Source organism: Ceratosolen solmsi, unplaced genomic scaffold (genome assembly GCF_000503995.2).
Source record: "Ceratosolen solmsi marchali unplaced genomic scaffold, CerSol_1.0 scaffold75, whole genome shotgun sequence".
In the NCBI taxonomy this organism is placed as follows: domain Eukaryota; kingdom Metazoa; phylum Arthropoda; class Insecta; order Hymenoptera; family Agaonidae; genus Ceratosolen; species Ceratosolen solmsi.
The window spans coordinates 452,594-463,538 of record NW_011948457.1 but is presented as its reverse complement, the minus strand read 5'-3'; the positions used below and the strand labels follow the sequence as shown (position 1 = coordinate 463,538).

Sequence of the window (10,945 nt, the reverse complement as noted above, 5' to 3'; positions counted from 1 at the left end):
TATTTAACAAAATAATCATAAAAACTTTATCCGCATCCCTGATAAGATGCACTTATCTTTGATAGCATTTTTGTAAAGGAATTATTCCAAATATTTCACACTTACAAATTAACTTATAAGCCTTAACTAGAGAATGTATACAAATCAACTACGATAGAATAATTTTTCAATACTATTAAATTATTGGTGTTTTCAGTATTTGTAAAGTGTTTCAGTGTTTGGTATTTCAGTATTTATAAAAACATTCATAATGTTAATAGCAAAAATTTGTCAACTTGAAGAATATTTATCAATTATTGACAATAAGTACACACTGAAATAAGTTAATTCTCGGTTTTATTAAACAATAATAACTTGCTAGGATATCAGCGATTATAAAATTATAACTATACATGAAGAATTATAATTTCAAGACCATTACATATTGCGCAACTTACAATTAGTACAACTATTAAAAATATATAGCAGGATGTGCCTTTAAATTTTTAGTCGATATTAACAAAAATGAGTAAGTACTGATAACAATACATAAATGATTTGTGTGCATTCAAAAAGCAAAAAGTAATGCAATTGTTTGGAATAAATTTGTATAAATTATGTATTAGCTAATTAGCAGCGTAAATATTTTACAAATATTGCAGATTTTTTTATACATTAATATAGAAATTATAGTTCATTGTATTGTTTAAATTTACATAAAAATGATTTTTTCTTTTCCTTATATTCTACAGAAACAATGTATAAAACAAAAATTAAAAATTAGTACATTTTCTAAACTATTTGATTCCCTGGCTCGAACTGCCAATATTTCGATAGCTTTATAATTATTTGCCGCCTGCCCTAGCGGATGCTTAGGAAGGAGTTAAGTAGAAGGGCTGTAGAAATATACAGTGAGTGCAGACTTCGTTAACATATAGTTTATTTAACAATTATATTATTGATCTCTTTGGAGAGTGTGAATTCTGTTCCTTCGCAATGATGCAGGTGTTCCTTGGTGATGATGACGATATTGTTGCTGATCTTGTAAGGATCAACAATGAATTGTGCATGCTCTTTAGAGCTTAGCTTTGGAGAATTAGTGCGATAATATTTAAGGGCTGCGCTTCACGCGCAGCAGTTCAGTTTGCCTCAGTCTATTAACCATTACACATTCATTATAAAACTCACTATATATATTTTCGACCGCATCTACAGGAACAACAGTTTAATAATATATAATTAATAATCAATTAAGTAATAATCTACGAAAGAAATAGTGACATTTATTCTAAAATTATTAATAATATATTAGTGACCATAAAACAATAGTGAAAACATAAAATATATTGAAGCAACTCATACATAAGACAATGCCGATGTAATAAAAGCTCGGCATTAATCATATCACTATTAAAACATATTATAGATAAGACCGACGTATCATAGGCGCGGCACCAAAGTATAACACAAACATCAAAAAATTAATGTATGCTAAGATAGCATATATTCATTATACAACAAAGGAAGAATACATTCATAATACATAACAATAAAGGAAACTTTATATTTAATCTATTATATTATTTATACTTCATAATTAATTATTTATTATTATTATATTTAATAAAGAAACAAAGATGAACATTAAAGGTAGTTATGAATCATTGCACTGTCCCTTCACTTGCCATCAACACCTCCACCCACCATCAAAGGAGATTTTTAGTCTGATACCAGACAGGCCCGCAGTTTAAGCTATAATTAAATATCTCTACGAGTATTGTAAAATAAGTATTCCCAGTTGGAAAGAATAAAAAATTCCCAAACTTCTAACGAAAGAAATTTATAACTGGAAAATTGGTGAAAGTAATAAATATAAAAAGATTGATAACTTTATATGTTACAAAAAATAAATAATCTGCATTGTGAAATTTATATTCAATGAATTTAAATAAAAATATATAATACAATGATTTATATGTATAACATTTAGATATACTAAATTATGTTTGAGTAAATAAAAATATTATATATCGGTAAATTTAATATGCTTATAATAGTTATAATTTATTTAAAACTGTTTATTATATCACACACAGAAAATAGTAAAAAATATCCTAATCAAACCATTTTTATTTATATCAATTAATTAACAATAACTTTACAAAATACCTCATTCACGACATAATCCATATTAATTATTCTTATATAACTTAATAGAATTAGCTACAAAATTGAATAAAAAACTCAAAAAAAAATTTATTAATATTTTTATCCATATTTGTACATGTATTATATTTTGCTTATAATATATATAAATACATATACATATGTTTGTTATAAAAAATTACATAGAAGAAAAACTGTAAAATTTAAATTAGAATAAAAATTGTGGATAAATATAGTACAATTAAATATATACTTTCTAATAATTTTATTTAATCATAAAGACATCAATTTGAACTCATTGAATTGCCATACATCAACAAATTATTTTATAAATATATATTAAATTAAATATTTATTCATTTTTCATGGATATTAAGATTCATACAATAATTATTTTCTAAATATTTTATAGTTAAGATATTATGCATATATCTCTAAAGAGAATATATTACTGTTTAAAATAATATAATTTCCCTTCAAAATAAAAACCCCAGATTTAAACCATAGGAGTAACATATTATTTACTTCAAATAAAATAACACTGTGATTCTTAATGATAATACTATCTTAGTGATGAATGATTAAGGAAAATAATCAATGTACAAATTCTTCATTCGATATAACGATAAAGGTGAATAATTCAATTTTAACAAAATATTGCGACTTGGAAATGCAATACATACTTTGAATTGCATCTGTGTGTATCATTCTAAGTTTTCGTCAATTTTAAGGAATAAAGAGCCACTCATAATCTAAATTTTAAAACTATGCAAATAAATGTAAAGAAAAATGAAAATTAACTCAGATGCTGCATTATACATTTTTAATATTTATGAATTAATACATAAGTATTAGATGATTATTCCAGAATTTCATGTGAAATTAGAGCTTAAATTATTGAAAACTTTTCAACTATAGTGACTTGCAACAAGATAAATTTTTTTTTTAATATTCTATTTTCAAAACCTTACGATATATTGTATGTTTTCTAAATATTATAAATTTTTAAGAATGACTAAACATTTAATTGATATTCTATTTTATATTTTTTATTATCAAATTAATTTAACGTATCTACTTCAGTGGAATGATACTTCCATTAATTTAAGAACTTGATCAAATAAGTGAGTTACTTAATATTTATTTAATAATTCAATTAGAAATTCAATATTTATAAGCAAAATATTTTTTAATGAGATTTAATTATTTTAAAATAATATAAAATGTATTAATTTTACAGATAAATTTTTATGTCGATACAACATATACTAATACCTACGTAAATTATTTATATTACGGTTCATTAATTGTTTTTTAAATTATATTAGTTATATCTTATTAAAAATTGTCAAAAGCTTCTACTTTTTTGCAGAATACATACATATTATGATTGTTTAAAAAAAATTGCTTAAAAATGAAAATCTTAATTGAATATAATATAAAATAATTTTATAAAAATAACAAACAAATAGTTTAGTATTGTCATTATATCATTCATTAAAATTTAATATCACCTCTTCCTTATTTCGTAGTTCTCACCTTTATATAAAATACGTATAAGATTAAACTTTAGAAATTTAAATGATTTTATAAATTGATTCATAATTTTGTTATTTTTAGTTTATTACAATATAATTTCAATTCTTTATAATAAATTTAAAATTGGTTTTTTCTTTTACGCCCACTGTATTTTGAATCAGTTTTAACAAATTTTCCTTTTCTTCGATTTCTTTCTTTCTTTTCTAAAATACGATTTTTTCTTAATTTAGTAATCATTGTTTTATTCGTTCGCTTTCTAAAAAGAATTATATGTATTAAAATAAGTTTGTGTTTTAATTACATATACATATATACAGATAATTAATTTTATTGTACCTTGTAGTCAGTGTTTTTGTAATAACATGATCTTTCCGTGAATATTCTGGTGAAATCATAGAAGTACTAGTCATTATGACAAGAAATACTTTTTTAGCACTTTTACTATTTGGAAAATCAATCATTATCCCACCAAAAAATCCTGCTCTTGTAGCAGCTGTCGTGATTATATTAATTTGATCATCATTTTCAGGATAAAATTGAAAAACTGCTCGAGCAGATCTTGATAAAGTAGCAAAAAGTGTACTAAAAAATATATCTAATCGCTTACGTAAGACATATTTATTATTGTCAATATTACAAAGCCACTGCAAAGCAGAAATACTAATAGCTCCATCAAAACTAGCTGTTTTGAATGGCATGCCTTGTCCCATATCCACTAGCATTGTATCACCAATAATTTTACGATGAACACCTATATCTGAAAAGATGCAAATTCTTGTATTCATATATATTATTTGTTTGCATTAATATGTCATTAACATTAGATTCATTGTTTTGAAAGTACACTTTCTAATCTATAATAATAATATATTTTTTTTATATTTTAAATAAAGTGGTAAAGTACATCTATTATGTTGTAAACTTTTGTAAATTTAAAATTAAAACTCTTGTACTACGATTTCTATTATAATAATTAATATAAAAACAGATATATTAACATCAACATATTTATCATACTTAACATTGCAGATGAAATATCTATTCCAAGCCAATAGTGTCCTTTATTCTCTAATACACTTCCGCTTAGACCAGATCCACATCCAATATCTAATAATAAGCACACTTTATCTTTAGGTAGTAATAATAATTCGAAAGCTCGTTCACTCATTCTCATTTGAATATCTATAATTCGAGAGCTAAAATAATTAAAATAAATTTGGAAAATTTTTAAAATATTAATACAATTTTAAATATATAATTTTTTTCACGTTTTTCATTATAAATTTAATTTAAACCAAATATTAAGTAGATATTTTTGTAAATTATTAATTTTTATTCTTATCAATAATTTCTTTTCATATTACATCAAAATATTATAAAGAATGATTTACATTATTTAATTTTAGATTATAGAAAAATCACCAAACTTTACAATCCAACCACATACGGATTATCATAAATTACTCGCTATACTATAAAACTGTCTAATAAAAATTTATAAGTTTGTTGGAAATAAAGAATTTTTTATTTTACTTTCATCATTTTTCCTGTAATATGCTATATTTCAAGAGGATTAAGCTGCTTTTCTCAATATAATAAAAATTAATCTACTTTTTAATGAACTTTTCAATTAAGAAATTTAATTTCTTTATATTTATGTATTTTTATGTTTTGTTCATAATTTTGAATGTAAAAATATTTTTTCGAATTTGATGTGCTCCATAGTCTGCTATGTTATATAGCTTTGAATTATTTTCATAATTAAAAAAGTTTAATTGTAAGTTATTGTCTATTTATCCCAATTCTCACAATAATTTCTTCTATTACTATATTGCTCATTAATTATTATTATATACACAATTACAATCATCTTTTCTGGTTTACAAATCGTGTCCAACCAAACTTATAAAAATAAAATTATTCATAAATAGTTATTTGATTAAACAAATACGTATTTCGCGAAATCAAATACAAATTCCGATTATCATTAAATTGCAATGATCTTTGAAAAAAAAGCATTCTAAACATAGGTTAAATATGGATTTTCATTTCTTCCATAAAATTATTAACTTATACAAAAGTTTACTTATTGGCTATCTTTTATTTGAAATATAAAACCAAGCTTTTTATATAATTATGCATATTAATGCTTTTTTTTGTAACACACTGGAATATTAAATTTAGAATTTAAAGTTTTATTACTCTTCTACTATCAACATCAATATATTTGTCTTTAATATCATATACATTTATAGACCTTCAAATAATTATTGAAATAAGCAGTTATCTTTTTTTTATTCTTTCCAATTATTCATGAAATATATTGCTATATTATTGAACAATCAATTTTTCTAAATTGGACCATTTTTATTTTACTTTAACCTTTAAAATAATGAAATTATTATAAAATAATACGTCATAAACAAAAATATCCTTGTGTCTGATAAATATTTCCAATAATTATTAAATGGATCCATAATATTACTATCAATTTTCACTTAAAAAATAATTAATAAAACAAAATAGTTTAAAACAACATAACATTAAATAAAAAGATTAAATTTTAATTCTAATACTTATCACTTACTGGCTATAAAAAAAAAAAATAATAACGATTGAAGATAACCAACATACGAAATTAATAATTAATCAAGAATTAATGGTAGAACTTATGAAGCAATGTTTCTTAAATTTATAAATCAATCTTAGCAATAAGACTAATCCAGGTTTTAAAAACTGAATATTCTAATACTCTAACAAATGAAGTGCTAATTAGTTTTAATATTATTAGTAAATTAAAAACAATATTATTTTTAACAAGTTAAAAGTGTTGTAGAAATAGCAACTTTATAATAAGCCTTCCCAAACCATGTTATAAAAGGTATTCTATATCTACCTGAAACTCTTTTTTTCCAATATTAAATTGTGAATTGATTATTGACATTTACATTTTTTACAACAAAATCATAGCTTGCTCCAAACTATGGCTTATGATAATTTTAAATGAAAAATCTCTACTGTTACTAGTAAATCTAGCATATTAAATAATATGAAAATATTTATATAGAAATTTAATATCATTACAATAATGGATAAATTAAAACTATTTGATAATTTCATTACTTAATTTATTCATAATAGTTCTATTTAAATTTATACCTACAAATAATTGTATTTCTTTTAAGCTATTGATGACATCAAAACCTCAGTTACCTGTGCGTAATTAAGTAGTTATACTTTTAAATGTCGATTAAATTGAAATACTTCTATATTCTTCACATTTTTCTTATGCAATTAACATGTACATTTTTAATATATAACAATCATATTCTGATTCTCAGATTTCTATATTTATTTTATTTTTGATATATTCTATCGGAATAGCTTAAAATTTACTTATTTTTCATGTTTGATTGACATTGAAATAAATTCATAAATTAATTAATGTATTCTTCAATTATAATGCCTATATAGATATAAAGTTGTTAAAATATTTAATTATAATATATTTCTATACAATATATTACAATGAATAAAGAAGATTTAAATTAAAGATAGAAATTTAATTTAATTTTACTGATAGAATTATGCAAATTGTTGGTACTTTCCAATGTAATATACTTGAAATAAAAAATTATAATTTTAAATTATGGTTGATATTTTCTTTTTTTCTTACTTATTGGTATATTTGACTGCTTCTACATCATTGTAAAACTGAAAAAAATATTTTAATTCAGTTATAATTTTAAATATTTATAATATAATAAAATAATTTAATTAAAAAATTTCTTAAAAGTTTTGTATTTAAATTCATATAATATTAGTTAAGTTATTATAAGATTCATATTTTATAAAATTTATATTATTCTACACAAGTTTTATATTCATTTACTACTGTAAATCTTTATTGTTAATAAAAATACATGTAAAGCTAACACTTAATTTCTACTATATTTATGAGAGAACAAATTTTTTAAATTCCATCTTATTGCTTATATTATTTGTAAGCTATTACAAATTATGAGATCTGTTATCGTTCTTGTAATTAAATCTTCACGTATGTATTTCATATTTGGTTAGGATGTATTTTTTTTAAACTATCAGAAATAATAATAAAAACATAAAAGAAAGTAAATATATAAACAAAGAGTACAAAGTTACAATTTTAGACTACTATATCATGTAATTATATATTTATATATAAAAACAATTACAACTATAAAATTATATATATGTTACTTATAAATAACAAATATTTTATAATTCTTTTTAGAAATACTTTTAGCAATGCATATATGTATGCAATAAAATGCTTATATTTAGTTGTTAAACTAACAAAAAAACTTAAAAAATAGCAATACTTTTAAAAATGTTGCAATTATAAGAATAATCTTTAAAACAATTAACAAAATTATAATATTTAAAACAAATAACAAAAGAATAATCATAATACTAAGATTTAATAATTATCATTGTTAAGAATTATTTATATAAATTTATCCAAGCTATAATTAAATATATATATGTTTATTTTCTATTATTACAAATTTCACATATAATTAAAAGTGTAGTTTATTATGTAAATTCTTAGCTACAAACAAAATAAATATATATAACTATATAATTATACATTTATATATCATTCTAATCTAATTTTTTTCTTAAAGTCAAAAGTCTACTATATAATTATTAAAACTCCAGAAAAAACTATGTATTTTATAAATATATAAAATTTTCTTACATCATTGATACAGTAAAAACTTTTAAAAATATGTTAATAAACTAAATTCTTTATTTAAAAATAAATACCTTGAAAACAATATTGTATAAAAATAAAATATTAAATACAATACAAAAAACACAAAAATATAAGCAATGATAAATTAGAAAAACTAATTTTAAAATAACAATATAAAAATATGATTTATTTTAATAGTGCAATCAATTTTATATATTTTGCCAAATAATTTTTATTTATAAATTTTATATTAAATAAAAATAACATTCATCTTTATATATTGTTAAAGTTAAATTAAATAGTAAATTTATATGATTTTTATTATTACAAAGGGTAATTAAGTTTATTAATTTAATTAATAATCATGAGGAATTCTAAATAAGTAGACTAGATAAGAACATTATACAAATTTATAAAAATCTTATTTAATAAAATTTAAATATATTAAAAATTTGATTATAAAGTAATATAAAATATTGTGTCAAGTAATGATAGATTAAAAGGATATTTAAAAAAAAAAAATTTATAAAATTTAGTACTGAATGATTATATAAAAGTATTTTTATTATATATTACTATAAGTAAAATATTCTTTGGTAAGTTATATCCAATTATTTATTGATTTAATGTATTAACTGTCATAAGAATATTGTTAAATATTTTAAACATTATACATATTATAATTATAAAGATTTATAATATAAATATAAATATAATATAAATATTTAACATATTATAAAATTTCATTATTATAAAAAATACAAAATTTAAAGGATATATAAATAATAAATGTATATTTAAATTATGTTTAAATGTGTATATAAATTTATATTTAAATTTTAACAATACATAATTAAATGTTTGTTTAAAATATACATGATCACTTGATTAAAATAAAATTTCAATATTTGATACAAATATTGCTATCCTCCATATACAGAAATTCACATACTAATTCAGGAGGTCCCAAATGTTCAGGTCGATTTGGCATTCTAAATTATTTTTCTATAAAATTAAAATGTAACTAACGAAAATTATAAATTCTCAGTATCCCAAACTACAATAATACATGAAATCAAAGTCGAAAAACGAGACATGCGCAATAGAGATCAAAACTTATTGGCTTTTACAAATTCCTAAAAATTTAATATAAAATTTTATTTAGTTTAAAATAAATCCTGTGATTTTAGACAAAGTAAAAATGATTTTCATTATTTTAAATGTATTAAAATAAAATCTTCATTTAATGATAAAAATAAATAAGATAATTTTATGAATTTTAAAGTATATTAAATATTTTAAACATTATTTGTTACATATTTATTAATTCTAATATTCTAATCAATATTATTTGTATTTAAATGCCAATAGTTTTTCAGTACAGTACTTTAGATTATATATGTCCGACAAATAGAACAACTAAAATTCGTAAATAAAATTCGTTATATTATTGCATTCCTTTAAAAGCCATATGAAATAATTACATATGGGCTAAAGCCTGTGCGGTTTTATACTAACCAATCACTATGGGTATTGCACCAATCAAATTGAGAAATATGTAAAATATACATAATTAAAAATTTAAAATAAAAATATAATAAAATATAAAAAATAATAATTTAAGATTATTTTCATCAAAATAGTATTTGAAATTTAAATACAAATATTTATATTAACATTTATATTTATTTTGTTTCATATACTGAAAATATATTTCTTATTTTCAACATAATTAACAGATAAATTTGGCATGTATGAAATGTGATTAATTCTTATCAGTATATTGGAACAGTAGACATGTATTAATTTAAAGATGAGTTATTATTTATTTTAATTTTTGTTCATTTTAATACGAGCATTAAAAAATGTAAATGCTCGAAAATGGAAATAAAAAACTAAATCGAAACCAAAATTATTTTGAAAGAAAACGACTTTACATATTTTAATATTAAATATTAATATAAATATTTGTTCAAAATTCCAGTATGACCACCAGTTTACTAGTGGGAGAAAGGAGGGATAAGTATAAGCGCTTTATTCAGTAATTAACAGGTCTATTTTTCGTGCTGTTTGTTGCGTTTATTTACAATTACACTGTAATAATGATTCTCAGTTGATAATGAGTGTTGTTGTGATCCTTGTAGTTCCTTGGTGATTTCCACTTAGTGGTAACACGCACTACATGTAGAGGTAGGAGGTTGTAAATCTCCGGATCCTCTTGACGTAGTGCGATTGGTGGTGGGTTACTACACTTAGAAATGAGAGGTCCTAAATCTTTCTATTTCTTGGTATAGTGGTACTTGTAGTGTCTTATGAAGTATAAGAGTATGTGGGTGCAACGCAACACTATTGCGTATGGTGCAGAAATTGTATTTGCATCGCAAATGCGTAATGGTGCTGCGAGGGTTGCACCGCAAAGCAGGGTTGCGTAGGGTGCGGAAATTGTGCGTATTGATCATGTTAGTGATTACTTGTGAATGCCTTATATGTTCTTTGGACTTACTGGTGTAAGTTGGAGACGGA

At 21.4% G+C, this 10,945-nt stretch overlaps 1 protein-coding gene across 3 annotated transcripts; it reads right to left on the bottom strand.

Moving 5' to 3' along the window:
* Positions 1 to 3,760: 3,760 nt before the first annotated feature.
* Positions 3,761 to 9,497, bottom strand: LOC105366821 (probable 18S rRNA (guanine-N(7))-methyltransferase). Of its 3 annotated transcripts, none has more exons than XM_011505388.1 (5): positions 9,375 to 9,497; positions 7,361 to 7,398; positions 4,702 to 4,880; positions 4,021 to 4,441; positions 3,761 to 3,940 (listed from the first exon to the last, which is right to left on the bottom strand). In XM_011505388.1, the coding sequence occupies exons 1-5, from the start codon at positions 9,411 to 9,413 to the stop codon at positions 3,802 to 3,804; spliced, it is 816 nt and encodes a 271-aa protein (XP_011503690.1). In that variant the 5' UTR covers positions 9,414 to 9,497; the 3' UTR covers positions 3,761 to 3,801. The 3 variants fall into 3 exon arrangements, with proteins under 3 accessions (XP_011503690.1, XP_011503693.1, XP_011503691.1); XM_011505391.1 differs by having other exon boundaries at positions 4,702 to 4,866; positions 9,375 to 9,418; XM_011505389.1 differs by lacking the exon at positions 7,361 to 7,398 and having other exon boundaries at positions 9,375 to 9,458.
* Positions 9,498 to 10,945: the final 1,448 nt, after the last annotated feature.

Excerpts from the sequence above, each read along its gene's own strand:
- LOC105366821 (XM_011505388.1), bottom strand. The coding sequence starts at position 9,413 with ATGCCAAATCGACCTGAACATTTGGGACCTCCTGAATTA. Across the intron at positions 4,442-4,701 it reads TATTTCATCTGCAATGTTAA|ATATAGGTGTTCATCGTAAA; the intron begins GTATGATAAATA and ends GCATCTTTTCAG. Across the intron at positions 3,941-4,020 it reads ACAAAAACACTGACTACAAG|AAAGCGAACGAATAAAACAA; the intron begins GTACAATAAAAT and ends AATTCTTTTTAG.